The following is a 16,989-nucleotide window of genomic DNA, read 5'->3' as shown; positions in this document are numbered from 1 at the left end:
GTCACTGCGATAATTTCTACCCAAGTTTAAGTAAAAAAATGTAAATTAGTTGGGGAATTAGAACCAATAGGTTCATATAAAAGTGTTGATTAAAGATGCAATCATTTCAATTAATGGGGAATCTTGCTTAGACCACTTACACTTAAAGATACAATAATCTCTATTTGTCAGGGCCTTGGATGTATAAGTTAGTACAGTGGCTCTCAACCTTTCCAGACTACTGTATCCTTTTCAGGATTCTGATTTGTCTTGCATACCCCCAGGTTTCATCTCACTTAAAAACTACTTGCTTACAAAATCAGACATAAGAATACAAAAGTATCACAGCACACTATTACTAAAAATTGCTTACTTTCTCATTTTTACCATATAAAATCAATTTGAATGTAAATATTGTGCCTACAGTTCAGTGTATGGTAATACAGAGCAGTATAAGCAAGTCATTTTTCAGAGTAACAGCCGTGTTAGTCTGTATTCGCAAAAAGAAAAGGAGTACTTGTGGCACCTTAGAGACTAACCAATTTATTTGAGCATAAGCTTTCGTGAGCTACAGCTCACTTCATTGGATGAAGTTGATTGTATCCGATGAAGTGAGCTGTAGCTCACGAAAGCTTATGCTCAAATAAATTGGTTAGTCTCTAAGGTGCCACAAGTACTCCTTTTCTTATAAGCAAGTCATTGTATGAAATTTTAGTTTGGACTGAGTTCTCTAGTGCTTTTTATGTAGCCTGCTGGTAAACTAGGCAAATATCTAGGTGAGTTGATGTACTCCCTGGAAGACCTCTGCATACCCCCAGGTATACACCTACTTCTGGTTGAGAACCACTGACGTACAATAATTACGGGACTTGAACTAGCTGAAATCTGGACCAATCAGCTAATGTTATATTTTTATAATTTGGAGACTCTACTGAGTTCTATGAAAAAATTTGATGGTAGCTGAGCCTCTTGTGGGAAAGATTCCATATTGCAACAACTCTTATATTGTAGTTGATTCCATGTTAGCAGTCTCAACAGAGATAAAGCAGATTAGTCTTCATTTTATCGTTTTCTCCTTTATAGGCAGTCTCCCAGCTCCTCCTCATCCCCCACAACTCTTTGAGTATGATGTGTGCTCTCTCTCAAGTCTGCAAAAATAGAGAATTTTCTACTTTGTTTAGGCAGCCTTAACAAAGAATGTCCTTTCGTTTAGCTCAGGCTTATGATGATGTTGCAGTGTAGCTCATCTGTTGTTTGGTTCCAGCCACTTCAGCTACTTGTGGCTTTGTTTTACACCATTTCATAAAAAGGTTAGAGCAAATTTGTGCTGTGTAAATTAGGCATACGTTTTATGGAAAGACATGCTGTTTTATGTACGATTTGTACATGTGCTAATACAGGTAACAAAAGTGTAGGCGACATACCACTATGAAGTATACTAGAGTTGGAATTATTATTTGAGATTATTAATATGGGAAACCACTAAACATTAATTTAACCATAAATTCCTTTATTCAACCTAAAGGCCAAAATAGCACTTATACAATTACTCTAAACCTGCCTAAAAAGCCTAAGTAAAGCATTTTACTACATTCAAACAGTAACAAAACACTTACAAGCATTTGATCAAGATACTTACAAACCAGCGAAACCCAGGGGTTCTTAAACACGTATTGGTTGGCTCAGGTGTGGTCAGGCAAGTATTAGCAATGAACCCTTCAATAATTGACTTTTTTTTAATCCCTTTTAAGAAACAAGTTATATGATATTGCCAGTTACTGACTTCAGCTACAAACCAATTTGAGACAGTTTACCCTTATTTCCAGTCTTAATGCAGATAAGATTTACTTTTTTCCCAAAGCCTTTCTTCCCCTTCTCCTTGCAACAGGTTTTTCCATTGCACCTGGTTCACATTTGCTTTAACACTGGTGTGTTGGCTAGGAAAGGGTCATGCTGGCTCATTTTAAGACAGATTCTCTTTTTTTTGTCTTCTTTAAAACCATCTGCAGTTATCCCTATTGGCCAGAGAGAGGCCTTCTTTTTAGAAATTTTCACTTCTCTCATTAGTTATTCTTTGAATGAGAAATCCTCCCTATTTTATTCCTTCTGGCCTTATATCTTATTATTTTCAAGGCCTTCATTCTACTTGCTAGTCAGGGCCTTTCTTCACAACACATAAATATATTTTCTTAAGTAAACTTAAGCTAACTAATTTTTGAATTTCATATTTATCCTACAACTAGGAAGCTAGCAGGGCTGACATCTAAGAAGTACATACCTAAATGTAACACACTTTTTATAGAAGACCAAAACTAGGCTACAAGTCCTACATTTCTTGAAAACTATAAATTCCTATGTCATGGCTGTGTAGGACCAGAAATGGGAAGTAAGCCTTTATATTTCTTAAAAATATAATTTTAATAATGTTTCTTTTAAACAGTAGCTTAATTTCAGTGCTGTTCTGAAACCCTTAATGCTAACTTTGTGAGTAACATACGATCATATCCCACTACATCTACTGCAAATTAGGGTTATCAAGTGATTAAAAAAACTAATTGCAATTAATTGCACTGTTAATAATAGAATACCATTTAAGTATTTTTCAATGTTCTCTACATTTTCAAATATATTGATTTAAATTACAACACAAAATACAAAGGGTACAGTGCTCACTCTATATTTATTTTTGATTACAAATATTTGCACTGTAAAAAACAAAAGAAATAATATATTTCAGTTCACCTAATACAAGTGCTGGAGTGCAATCTCTTTATCTGGAAAGTTGAATTTACAAATGTAGAATTATGTACAAAAAATAACTGCATTCAGAAATAAAACAATGTAAAACTTTAGAACCTACAAGTCCACTCAGTCCTACTTCAGCCAATCGCTCAGACCAACAAGTTTGGTTACAATTTGCAGAAGATAATGCCGCCCACGTCTTGTTTACAATGTCACCTGAAAATGAGAACAGGCGTTCGCATGGCACTGTTGTAGCCGGCATCGCAAGATATTTACATGCCAGATGTGCTAAAGATTCATATGTCGCTTCATGCTTCAACCACCATTCTAGAAGACATGCGTCTATGCTGATGATGGGTTCTGCTCAATAACGATCCAAAGCAGAGTGGACCGACGCATGCTCATTTTCATCATCTTAGTCAGATGCCACCAGCAGAAGGTTCATTTTTTTGGTGGTTCGGGTTCTGTAGTTTCCGCATCAGTGTGTTACTCTTTTAAGACATCTGAAAGCATGCTCCACACCTCATCCCTCTCAGATTTTTGGAAGGTACTTCAGATTCCTAAACCTTGGGTCGAGTGCTATATCTATCCTTAGAAATCTCACATTGGTACCTTCTTTGTGTTTTGTCAAATCTGCTGTGAAAGTGTTCTTAAAACAAACATGCGCTGGGTCATCATCCGAGATTGCTATAACATTAAATATATGGCAGAATGTGGGTGAAACAGAATAGGAGACATACATTTCTTCCCCAAGGAGTTCAGTCAGAAATTTAATTAACGCATTATTTTTTTAACGAGCATCATAAGCATGGAAGCATGTCCTCTGGAATGGTGGCCAAAACATGAAGGGGTATATGAATGTTTAGCATATTTGGCGTGTAAATATCTTTCATGCTGGCTACAAAAGTGCCATGCAAATGCCTGTTCTCACTTTCAGGTGACAGTGTAAATAAGAAGCGGGCAGCATTATCTCCTGCAAATTGTAACCAAACTTGTTGGTCTGAGCGATTGGCTGAAGTAGGACGGAGTGGACCTGTAGGCGCTAAAGTTTTACATTGTTTTGTTTTTGAGTGAAGTTATGTAACAAAAAAAAAATCTACGTTTGTAAGTTACACTTTCATGGTAAAGAGACTGAACTACAGTGCTTGTATGAGGTGAATTGAAAAATACTATTTCTTTTGTTTATCATTTTTACAGTGCAAATATTTATAATAAAAATAATATAAAGTAAGTTCTGTACACTTTGTATTCCTTGTTGTAATAGAAATCAATGTATTTGAAAATGTAGAAAAACATCCAGAAATATTTAATAAATTTCCATTGGTATTCTATTGTTTAACAGTGCGATTAATCACTATTATTTTTTTAATCGCAGTTAATTTTTTGTAGTTAATCGCATGAGTTAACTGCGATTAATTGACAGCCCTACTGCAAATACAAATTTTTCATAATAGACCTAAGTGTCTGAGGTGTAAAATGGAATATTAAGGCTTACATATTATGGATTTTTCATGTGTGGTTTTTTTTCCATTTTGTGTTACAGTTAACTGTATGTCCGTAGATTTCCAGAATTCCACAGTGCCCAAGCCTGACCCACCTCCATCTCAAAATAAACCAGCAACTTTCAGATCTTCCAACCGAGAGGACACTGTGCAGTCTACCTTCTATCCTCAGAAAAGCTTCCCTGACAAGGGTCCAGTTAATGGAACTGAGCAGACTCAGAAAACAGTCACCCCGGCTTATAATCGCTTTACAACGAAGCCTTACACAAGTGCTGCCAGGCCATTTGAGCGAAAGTTTGAAAGTCCTAAATTCAACCACAATCTCCTGCCAAATGAAACTCAACATAAACCAGAGTTGCCCTCAAAGGCTCCAAATTCTCCTCAACCAATTTTAAAAGCACACAGCTCATTGCAGCCTTCGGAGTTTGACAGTGGAATGGATACATTCTCCATACTGGCAGACAAGCCTAAATATCAACCAAATAACATTAATGCTGTGCCTAAAGCCATTCCTGTAAGGTAAGATTTTTTTTTTTAATGTTTTTAAAGAATGGTGTTGCTCATGAAATTGCAGTTTTTTAGGCAGTGTCCAGTCCTGGATGAATTGCTGGTTAGTTTGCCCAGACTCTGTAATCAAAAACCAGGATGCGTCTCCTGGGACTAACACTGGAGACTGATCAGAGAATTGGGGGGGAAGTGCATGGCAATGGCTTTTGGGGAGATGTGGGTGTCCTGTCTCCCTGCATCCTACTTTTTAATAGTGAAGTTGTGTCCAGCATGGTTCTTATTGTACATCTTTTAGTAAAAAGTAACAAGTCTTGCTCTAAACAACCCCTTTCCAGAAGCTGGAATTACTAAATTATTATTGTCACAGCTTAACACTGCACATTCAGTGTGAGTGGTCTTGTATGTGTTGAGGAGGCTATATTCTTATTTTCAGGTCAATTTTTAAAAGCACTCTTTTGAAAAGAGAGCAGTCATTTCAACAATGGTGTTGTACTTGCTTTGAGACCAAACAATATAACTGTTTAAGAGGAAGATGCAATTACCCATTCTCAAATTACGAAGCTACCATAAAACTGAAAATCCACTCATCTATAAGGGACATACTTCTAGCTAACTTGAGCATTTCCTCAATTTGTTTGTTTTAAAATAGGGTATTTGTTTGTAAAATCTTTGCAAAATATGTTGTCTCATTTGCCATGTGTTATGTGACCATAATGTATGATTTAAATTTGAAATAGTTTTTACTGTTTTTTAAAATTCAGTAATGTAACATAAGAATGAGCAGTTTGCGCTAAAGCAGCTGGGGGCGTTTTATGCCATGAGAAGCTGAGCTGATCCTGAGTTGTTAAATTATTGGTCTTTTACCAAAAGAGATGAGTACTTCTGCAATTGACATAAAACCAACTTAAGTACAATAAATTTCCTGATAAAATGTGAGGGTTTTTTCCAGTCCTCTCTGCAGCATTCATTTCACAGCCTGGAAAATGGCAGGATTCTAAGTGGTATTTATTGATGCTATAGAAGTTAAGGCTGACAAATTGTCCTTAAAGATAAGTGAAAGAAAAGTCTCAGTGAGGTTCATATAAGAATTATCAACATAATACAGCTGCTTTGTGTTTTTATATGATACTAAACTCATGACAAACTAGGTGCTGGAACAGCAGAATTCTAGTAAATTTTAGTACTCTTATGCTGAGCTCTGTAGTTGGGGAGACTATCCCAAAACAACTCTAAAAACTGAGAATTCTAAAACCTAACTAGTTCTGAGTGGTCCAAAATCTGTCGTTAACAGATGCTGTGGGTAAATTTCCAAGTTAATTCTTTCATTACAGCAGAAATGCATCTCCATTTACCCTTTCTCTCAAAAAATAAGCAAAAATTACGCTAGTTTATTTGGCTTATTTCTTAGTTGAGACTGATTATGCTTTAAAAGGGCTAGCCTGCCTAATGTAACTGTTGCATTGGTAAATTAATTCAAAATACAGAGTGTGCTACTGATTTTGGGGGAGGTATATAAAACTGCTATGCTTAATCTATCTATGTCACATTTAGTCCTTCAGCACTAGAGGATGATGAGGAGGAGGATGGACACACTGTAGTAGCCACAGCAAGAGGTGTTTTTAACAGCAATGGCGGCGTTTTAAGCTCCATAGAGACAGGAGTTAGTATAATTATACCACAAGGAGCCATTCCAGAGGGGATAGAGCAAGAAATCTATTTCAAGGTCTGCAGAGATAATAGTATCCTCCCACCTTTAGACAAAGAGAAAGGTAAGAGTTGTCTTTGTATCTTAATATATTATCTGTTGCTATTCATTATTTAAGCACTGACTGCAAAACATTGGAGGACATGGTCTCTGCCCCAAGAAGTTCACAAACTAGAAGTACAGAGGAAGTAGTATTCTTTTCAATTATATTTTCTGGTGGGAGAATAATTCAGGGTGTCTCAATTTTGACACTAACTTTTAATATCTAAGTCTATGTTGACATGCACAAATTAAACTTTAATATACTTTGAAAATAATTTTTTTAAATGGACTTTCATTGCTTCATTATCTCTATAGTCAGTGAATGGGTGTATTCTGGTCTGCCAGGTTAATGTTTCCTCACATGATATAGTACTGAAAGCATTATGTAATTTATCTTTTTAAAAATTTAGAGACGTGTTAGCGAAATACATTGAGAAAATTTACCTCAAATGCTGGAAGTTTCAAAGAGCTGCTAACAGCCACATTTTTTCTTTCCTTTTTTGCATTATAAAAATAGGCGTGAGGTAGAAAATACTCAAGCAAATGATTTTTTTTTGTCTTGATTTTCAGACAAGCCAGATGAGGCAATCACTGAATGACTATTGCTGTTTCCTAAAACACACACTTTTTACTGTGTATTAAAGTGGCAAGTAGTACAGCATATAACCTAGGAATCTTTTTTTTTTTTTTATTGTAGTGTGTTTCTTTTATCAATAGCCACCCCAGAACCTAGGCAAATGGAAACTAGTAGTCCTGTAAACATATATGTGCGTCATTTATGTAAGTTAAGGACAAGTTTTTCTCTCCTTCAGGACTTCAATTTCTGGAATTTACAATGAAGACACTATTGGTACTTTGCGACACAAGATTCAAAGCAACCCTAGATCTATCATCTGAATATGGGTTGTTTAGTTGAGGAGCATGTTCTCAATACCATCTTGAGCGGCTAAATGCAAAAATAAAACTTTGAATTCTTTGTTCCATACCTTTTGACTGTTAAGAGAGGGCTGGGCTCTTAAGCAACTATTTGCCAGCCCAGCTATTACTTTTAACAAGAGACTTTTGGGGTTCCCTTGTGAACACTAAGATGGTTGACATCCTAGCAGGTAAACGACCTCTAGCAGTAGTATGAGCAAAACTGTAGTGTTGGCAAGGCACTGAGAGGTTCACATGTTTGCACCTCTGGTATAGCAGCACATGTTTGGAATTACAGGTCAGAAAAATTCTAATGTAGTCAAATAGTCCGGCCTGTCTGGCCCTGTGCCTTTCATTCTGTTATATGATTCAGTCCAGCTGAAATTCACTGGAGTATGGTTATAGGAAAGGCAATCAGAAACAACCTTGCTGAGTAGCTCTGTTTTATTTGCAAGGCTGAATTTTCATAGGTTTTATAAATTAATTTCTTCATATTTTGCTCTTTTTTGTGTATGAAAAAATACTGAATGTATTTCAAGGAGAACAGTTTCTACTGGTAACCTTTTATTTTTGTTTCTCTTTAACTGTAGGTGAAACACTGCTTAGCCCGTTGGTAATGTGTGGGCCCCATGGACTAAAATTCCTGAAGCCAGTGGAGCTGCGCTTACCACATTGTGCGTCTATGACCCCTGATGGTTGGTCTTTTGCTCTAAAATCCTCTGACTCCTCGTCGGGTATGCTGTCCTCCCTCTGTCCTTTTGGGGCTTTTGGGTGCTATCGTGTAATTTAAGATCCCTTGGCTAAAGGTGACCGTGTGTAATATATAACTCAATCATTGTATTTGTGTCAAATTCTCCATTTCACTTTCATTACTCATGGTGCAAATTCATGGCTAAAATCGTGGCTGACAAACCAAAATGGTAAAGAAATACAGTATTATATTATCTACCTTATCCGTGGTCCGTTAAATATCATCACACTTTCCACTTTTTCTTCTTTGAGGACTGTTACAGCTGCAAACACTTTAAAATTGTAAATTTGCACTTAAATAAATTGGGGGAAATGATTAGGTACTCCTAATGGGCTTTTATACCACAAATTCATGTGTTCTGCTTAATTGGCCATATAGTAATTTGGGAAATTGTAAATTTTAACCTCTACATTCATAAATCATGACTTATTACATGTTAAGTGTTTTCATGTTTGCAAGTTGATGCTTACAATCAGACCATTTAAGGAAACTACAGTGTTTGTCTGTGAAAGCATTTTACAGTTCATTCTAATATGGCTGTATTTTCCACATGACTTTTCTTGCTTGCTTCCACCTGTTTCTTCACCAACCTCCTTTTTCAGCCCAGAATTGTGGAGAGAGACTTTTCATAGTTGAAGTTGCAACCAGGTTTCAGTGTTGTATGCCTGTTCTTTTTTCCTCTATGCTCACTACCATTTTTACCCCCTTACTTGGAACAGAGAAAACATTGTTGGCTGAAATTCTGGGTGATCAGTATTAGGCTGAAGTAGAATTTTTATGTAAGTTTCAAGCAATTTCATGAAATGTCTGAAGTTACAGCAATTTAAAAATTAATATCTGCACATTTGAAGAAAGTCAAGGTTTTATTCAGCTACTTTCTAACATTACAGTGGAAGGATTTACACCCCTAATGTGTACATATAATCTGTATATAATATTTAAACACAGTACTTATGTATACAGTATTGAAAACAAAATGTATTGTCATTAATGTATCTATACCTGTCAACAGTGCGTTGACACTGAAAGATTAGAGCATCAGTTTTGATGATGGGCATCTGATTTAGAGAAATCAACATTTGGATGGTTTTTATGCTATTATATGCATGTGTTCCATACATCTACTTAACTGTATGTACATATTTGAAATGTTAAAACATTGATACTTAAGTGGCGGGGACCCAAAAAACACCATCATAACTACATAAAATTTTTTAAAAGTATTTATATTTTGTAACTGAAAAATCTATTCATGAATTTACTTGAAATGAAAGGAGAAACTCTAGTCCTCCCAAATAATAATCAAAACTGCTTTAAGGCAGATCTTTTTCCTCTCCCAAATTAGCCTCTATGTGTGTGTGAGAGAGAGAGATAAAGCATATACAAGTACTAACACTTTCTGTATTGGAGTTATAACACAACATTTTATTCTGTTTAACTGAAATGGGATGTATCAGTAATCTTGCTTTTTGAGACAATTTCAGAATTAGGCAATTCTTTCTTCTGATATGTAAGTAGACCATACTGTGTCTTAAATAAATATTTGTTTTCTCTTTTTAAATTAGCTGGTTACAGGACTCTGATTTTTCAGGTGCCTTTATAGTAGTGGTTTGCAACACTATGGTGCTTTTTCTATTCAATCTTTTGCTTGATCTCAACTTTTCTAAGTTGTTTCCATGTCCTGTTCTTTAAATGAACATTTAATTACATATACTGACCTATTCTCTGCTACACTTAAGTCAGAAATACTTTTATATTATCCCTAAAACATCTGAAATTCTTGGTTAATCTCATTTTAACTTTTGAGTGGAGAGAATTTAAATTGCATCTTAACTAACAGTACATTCATTTCCTTTTATATTACACTTGTTGCACTGAATTAGTTTGATATTGTACGGTCATTACTTCAAAGGATTTAAATGTGCAAATCATGGGAAAGTAGTTGTATCTTCAATTTGTGGAGTAACAGTTATAGGTTGTATTGGTTAGAATCTAATCTACACTATAGGTGTATGTTTTAAAATGTTTTAGATTGCCTCATCTGTGAGATTAAAACCTACTCTTATTGCAATCTAATTTTTGACCTTTTGCAAATGTATTCAGGTATTAAAAAGACTCAGGTTTCCATATTGAATGGAATTAATGTATTCACAGAACTGAAAATCCTCCAGCAGCTAAAGTTCTATTTGAGAACAGTTTTAAACAATTAGCATTTGTTGGCTGCAATCAATTGATTTGTTTTTAAATTCTCTAAATACACGTGACAACCGTAGGCCATTTTTACTTTTCCCAGCCTCCACATTAGGTGTTGGCGTCATTGCAGCAAATTGTGTAATTCATATTTGTTTTCATGGGTTTCTCCAGAAAACTGTGGAATTTACATTTGTCTCCTTTAACACAAAGGTTTGAGATGCTGTATTATGTAAATGAGGTCTCCAGATCTTAAGACAGATGTATTTTTTGGCCCATTTTACTGAAATTTTATAGTGACATTTATCCTGCAGGCTTTGAGATAAACATAGTAATGTTCTTTAATCTACCACTGAAATGGTGGAATGAGGACACTATATTTTGGACCAGCAACATCTTGCAATGGTTTATTGGGTGGGGAACTTCTCCAGTTGAAACTACAAGGGACAATAAGTATAGACTGGAATTAATCTTCTGAGTTCTGTCAAATGACAACCAAGAATAATCCCTCTGTTTTTAAAGAAAGTGTCACAGGAGCTTTAATGACCAAAAGTGGAACACATATCAGTCTTAAATCTTATCTAATGTAAATATCAGCAAATTACTATCTCATTAGAACATCAGTGCTTTAGCAAAGTTTCTCCCAAAGATTAGTAGTAGTTCTTCTTTGAATTGCTGCAGACATGTATACCATTTAGATGTGCACGTGCCCAGCACACAAAAGCTGTAGAAATTCGCCTAGTCATACCCATAGGGATGGCGCTGCCCTGACCCCTCTCACTTCCTTCTCATTGCCTGAGACTGGAGTTGGAGCACCCAGTTTCTTCACACTGCCCTTCCCCCCCGGTCTTTGAGAACTTCTTGTAAATAGTTTAGTTAGTTGTTTATTAGCAATACTTTAGATTAGTTTGGAAATTTAGCAGTAGTTTCCCAGTGGAGTGCCTACACCAGGATTTAAACATTGCCTTTTATGTGGAGGGGAAATTCTGAATAGTGATACCCACACATGGTGTTCGCTCATTAAGGGGCACGTTAAGGCTAGGGGCTCCATCTGTAAGTCCTTCAAGAAAAGGACCCAGGTGGCAAGGGACTTGAGACTCAAGCAGTACCTGATGGAGCAAGCCATGAGGCCTAAATCAGCACAGGAGATGGTACCAGTATGCTGACGTTCCTCGGCAGGACTCTGAGGTGGCCTCTAGCAGGAAGATATTCTGTTCCTCTTTCTCAGGTCCTCCAGAAAAACCACCTATGTCTGGACTTCCACACCCTACCACAACAGCCCGAGTGTGTCTGAAGTTATAAGGCCATATGGCCACATGTACCTACATACATGTGCTGGAGCTGCAGGCAATGTACAATGTGTGGTGGGCCTTTTGGCATCACATTCAGGAAACAGCAGTGCACAATACTCATGGACAATATCACAGTGATGTACTATGTCAGCAAGCAGGGAGGAGCCCATTCCAGTCAACTTTGTCATGAAGCAATAACATTCTGGCACTTCTGCATCAAAGAAAAAAATATGCTAGGAGTGGCTCACTTATCAGGCTCTCAGAATCAGCTGGCCAATCACCTTAGCAGAATCTTCTCAAACAACCACTAGTGGGTACTGAAGAACAGTGTGCTGAGGGCCCTTTTCCAAGAATGCCAGGATGCCTCACAAACCGATTTCATCTGAATTGGGGTCCGAACTAATGTGTGCCTTCCCCCATCCCTTTTATCCCTTAGGTTATCCTCAAACTCAAATTGGACCATGCCAAGCTGATCATGATTTTAGCATGACCGAGAATTCTCCAATCTCCATGTGCTATCAGTTTGACCTCACAAGTCTTTCCATTTTCTCCGTGACCTGTTGACTCAAGATCATGGCCAGTGTGTTCATCCAGACAGTCTACACCTTACTGCGTGGCTATTGCGTGGCTAGATAAGGAAGACATGTGGTGTTCAGAAGCAGTTAGAAAAGTTCTGCTTAGTAGTAGAAAATCATCTACGAGGGCCACCTACTTGTCTAAGAGGAAGCAGTTTTCAATTTGGGTGATCTCTAAGGGAATTCATCTGTCAGCCCAGATTCAGAACATTTTCGACAATTTGTTGCAGTTGAAATCTTCGGGCCTGGTCTTTGCTCCTTGAAAGTTCATTTGGCTACAATTTCAGCTTTCCACGGTCCTATTCGGGGAAAGTCAGTATTTTAAAGTCCTATGGCAGGGAGGTTTCTGAAAGGCATTGTCTGTCTCTTTCCATCAGTGAGGAAAATGGTGCCATTGTGGAACCTTAATATGGTACTGACTGCACTAATGGGTTCACCATTAGAGCTACTCATTGGCTCTCCTCTCCCAGAAGACTACCTTCCTGGTAGCTATCACATCCACTGGACAAATCAGTAAATTACAAGTCTTAATGGCTCATTCCCTGTACACCCAGCTCTGCAAAGACAAGGTAATTTTAAGACCACACCCAGAATTTCTGTCAAGAGAGACCTCTTTTGCCTAAATCAGGTTACAGGAATCCTCAGGGTACAACCTGGAACTGTGGGACCATGGTGCCCCCTAAACTCTCCTGCCTTGGGTGTCTCCCACAAAGCTGTGACTGTGACAAGCACCAACACCCCTCCAGGCACTATGATCACTCAGCCATTGCCATTTGGAGCCCAACACCCACATATATTGCATGAATGCTCCCTGAGCCACTCAGAGAGAGGCAACAGTCAATCTCCCCAGCCCACCACACTGCTCAAGGCTCCCTTGGGCAATGAAAAGATCATTAATAAATTTGCCACTTCTTCGTAGAAAAGTGGACATGCACCAGCCTTTGTAATCTAAGCTGAGATTCCACAAGCACTTCAATCTAAAACATACATAAAATATAAAACAGATTTATTAACTACAGAAAGACTTACTATTTTAAGTGATAAGTAGCAGACATAGAGATCAAAGTTGATTACCTAATAAATAAAAATAAATTCACAGTCTAAATTCTAACTTTAACAGACTAAGCAAGATTTGAATCAAACAGACACTCATCCCACTGTCTGTTACAGGCATCTTACAGTTCTTAATACTCAGACTGAACTCCTTTCCAGCTTGGGACCAATCTCCCGATCTTAGTCTTTGTCTTCTAGACAATCTTCCAGGTATTAAGATTGGTGGGGATAGGGAGGCGAGAGGCCAAGTGATGATGATACTTGTCTCTCTTTTTATACTTTCTTCCAGCTGCTAGAAAGATGCTTGCTGTGATGTTGGGGACAGGTAGTCTCCATTGCCTATGTGCACTCTCTGAGAAGCCTCTGGAAAAGTGTATTTTTTTTGATCGGACATCAACACTTGTCTGGCCCTCCTTTGTTGCAGCTGAAAGGCTAGCTGTGGGAGTTTCCCAATCTCACAACATATTTCAGGAGCACATACAGCAATACTTCACATACAATGATAGTACATAGAATCCAAGAGAATATTAGTGTTCAACAGATCAAGACTTTTTAAAAATGATCCCTCACAAGGCATGTATTGCACCAAACATATCAATCATATCACAGTGGTGAATATGGGGGCTCCAGGATGCTACTTCGAGGTACAGAGTGTCACACTTACTTACCTGTATTTTTTTTTTCCCAAATCATATTTGGGTGCAGAAGAACGTCTTTGAGATGAGGAAGGTATTTGGCATTTTATCCGGAAAGGATAAACCATTTCGTTCATTACCACGTCTGTTCGTATCTTCCATTGAGTGGATGAAAGGACAATTGGTTTCAGCTCAAACCATTTCTAAATGAATATCTATATTACTACGACTTTTGGAGTGGCTTAGATTATGTCCCCAAAGTAATTATACGCTCATTCACCAAGAGCTCAATAAATCAACAGCATTTTTAGAGATGTTTCCATAGTGTATATCTGCAGTGCTGCAATGTGGTCTCCAGCGCACACCTTTGTTAGATATTATGCTGTCACCACAGCATCAAGGGCTGATGCAAACTTTTGGGAAGGCAGTTCTGCAGTCACTGTTTAAATAGACTCTGAGCCCCACCTCCTCATTAAAGAGCTTGAGTCACCTGTGTGGCATACATGTCTGCTGATATTTGAAGAAGAAAAGATGGTTACTTACCTGTATTGTAACTGTTCTTCGAGATGTGGATGCAGACATGTATTCCACAACCTATCCTCTGTCCCCTCTGCAGCAGAGTCTCCAGCCTAAGCTTTGATGTGAAGGAACTGAACGGGATTGGGGGCAGCACCACCCAAATATAGTCAGGGGAGGGACAAAGCAAAGGGCACAAGCACCATCTGTACTGATACTGCCAGGCATATTTCTCTGGCTTTGGTGCACTGGGCACGTGAACAGCTGAGTGGAATACATGTCTGCATCAGCACCTCGAAGAACAGTTATGACACAGGTAAGTAACCATCTTTTTTCAGTCAGTTATACTGCACTACTGGTATACTGTGTTCAGATAAAAAAAATTATTACTCATAATACAAAATAAAATTCCCGCTACTTCATAGTGAGTAGAACTTATCTTGAGTTTTGACTCATCTTTGTTAAGATTATGAAACAGATTCTTGAAGGATTAGTCAATGTAGCGTAGTAAAATGTCCTAATTTTCTGTTTTTTAATACAGAAGTCCTGTAAGTATCCAATATAGATTAGTTTTGATCATTTGTAAGGAAAGCACTATGTTGGTGCTGCTTCAGAGCAAATCTGTTTTGTATATACAACAGTCCTTGAGTACCACCAAGTCCCTCTTGAATTACCACAACAACAAGAAGTTTACTAAATTAAACTGTACCATCCTATTTTCTCAATAAAATACAAACTATACTTTTTTATTGCAAAATATGCTGATTCTGAACTAAAAGGTACTATCCAAAAACATGGTTCTTTCAAGATGTACACTGTTTGATGTTGGATTCTAAACACCAACATTGTGTTTTCCTCCCACAGGTGACCCCAAAACCTGGCAGAACAAGTCTCTTCCTGGAGATCCAAACTATCTTGTTGGAGCAAACTGTGTCTCAGTCCTAATTGACCACTTCTAATCTAAATTAGCTGACTGAGTAAATAATGTGAAACTGAGATGGACCTTACATATAAACTGAATGACTCTATCAAGTATTAACGGAACTTAGTGTTTAAGCATCTTGCTTTTACTAACAATGGTTAGCAAGTACACTCTTGAACCATGGTCAGAATACATGCCGCAAACGGGAAGTGTACTATGGAAACAAGGTGGGGTTCTTGTGGGTTCCGAATGTTGGGTTTGGGTTTTTTAATGAACATAGCTAATGTTTCATTGTTAAAACTTTAAAGTACCAATGGAATATATACAGAAGAATTGAATTTGGTTCATAGTCCACTGGTTGAACTACAGAATTTGGCCTTTTTTTTTTTTTTTTTAACTTGGGGGTGGGAGGTTTTTTTGTTTTTTTTTTTTTACTTTTATGTTAAAATACACAATACTATATTTCCATCTTTGGTTTTTAGATGGCTCTTTTGGTGTACATGTCCCATAAAGTAGCGGTAAACTTTTGACTAGCACAACTTAGATGTTTTCCTCTACTGTGAGGCTTATAAAAGCACGTCTACTTACTGTACATGAAAACATTGTTAATTTTCTTTGTCATGGGAAAGATAGAGAGCATGTGAGATGACTATGGTTCAGTTGCCTCTGTGGATTTGTAAATTAACCAACACATTACTACAGACATATTAACCAGCAGGGATGCCTTACCCTCATGTTTTTAATAGTCTTAGTTCTCATAGTTCTCTGTATTACTAAGTTTGTATGGCTTTTGTGCTTAACTAGATAATATATCATGAAACAGATTGACAAAGTGACTTATTGTGAACTTGCTGGTTTAGAGAACAAGTATTGTTTGTGTTGATCAACCAGAAGAGAAGCAGAAGAAAATGATGGTATGTTTTCTGCTATGCATTTGAAAATTTATAGATGTTATAGAATGCCTGTATATAAAGCGTGCATACCACTTTTGTTCTTGGTTTGTAAATTAACTTTTATAAGCTTTACCTTTTTATATATAAATATATATAAAAACAAAACAAAGTTTCTTAAGGATATCTTTGTATTCTCATACCTTTTGAGCCTTGAACTTTGACATCTGCAGCAATAAAGCAGCATTTCTACAATATACAAACAAGGACATTTTTTAAAAAATGCACAATGTTGTTACCTTTTTAAGTGCTGCATTTTAAGAATATAACTCGGAATTCTCTAGTTTGATTAAAATCTTGAAAAATCTCCCTACTGTAATTTGTGATAAGGATGCTATACTATGTGCCCTGAAATGTATTTTTTTACTAATAGACAATTTATTATGGCACATCAGCACTACTACTGTTTAGATAATATACCACTGCATTCTGTTAATCAGTTATTAGCTATTCAGGTGTGGCTGATTTTTTCTTTGCAGTTATTAAAATTACACATTTCTAAATATACAGAATAAAATTGTTTTTAAAATAATAAATGATATTTTCAGTATCTTATTGTTTCCAAAATGCATTTATGTGCACACTTCCAGATCCGTTTAGTTTGTTTTAACGACCAGATTCTGCTGTCCTTACTCATGCTCAGTAGAACTTTATTTTAGGAGACTCCCACTGAATAGTCTTCAGTATCACTGCAAACCAATTCAAAGTGCAAT

The 16,989-nt window shown here is 36.9% G+C and overlaps 1 protein-coding gene across 11 annotated transcripts in view; it reads left to right on the top strand.

Annotated features, from left to right (window-relative positions):
- The window catches only part of TJP1 (tight junction protein 1), a 314,091-nt gene extending 297,308 nt beyond the window's left edge, over window positions 1–16,783 (top strand). For 6 of the 11 annotated variants that reach the window (XM_074966204.1, XM_074966214.1, XM_074966213.1 and 3 more), the window contains 4 exons: window positions 4,265–4,742; window positions 6,282–6,499; window positions 7,983–8,126; window positions 15,269–16,783. In XM_074966204.1, the coding sequence (XP_074822305.1) occupies window positions 4,265–4,742; window positions 6,282–6,499; window positions 7,983–8,126; window positions 15,269–15,363 (935 nt within the window). In that variant the 3' untranslated portion in view covers window positions 15,364–16,783. Of the gene's footprint in view, window positions 1–4,264; window positions 4,743–6,281; window positions 6,500–7,982; window positions 8,199–15,268 lie in introns of all 11 variants that reach the window. The other 5 variants (XM_074966206.1, XM_074966215.1, XM_074966210.1 and 2 more) reach the window with 3 other exon arrangements.
- The last annotated feature ends 206 nt before the right edge of the window (window positions 16,784–16,989 follow it).

The sequence above is a fragment of the Natator depressus genome, chromosome 10 (genome assembly GCF_965152275.1).
Source record: "Natator depressus isolate rNatDep1 chromosome 10, rNatDep2.hap1, whole genome shotgun sequence".
In the NCBI taxonomy this organism is placed as follows: domain Eukaryota; kingdom Metazoa; phylum Chordata; order Testudines; family Cheloniidae; genus Natator; species Natator depressus.
This window is presented reverse-complemented; position numbering and strand designations above follow the sequence as displayed.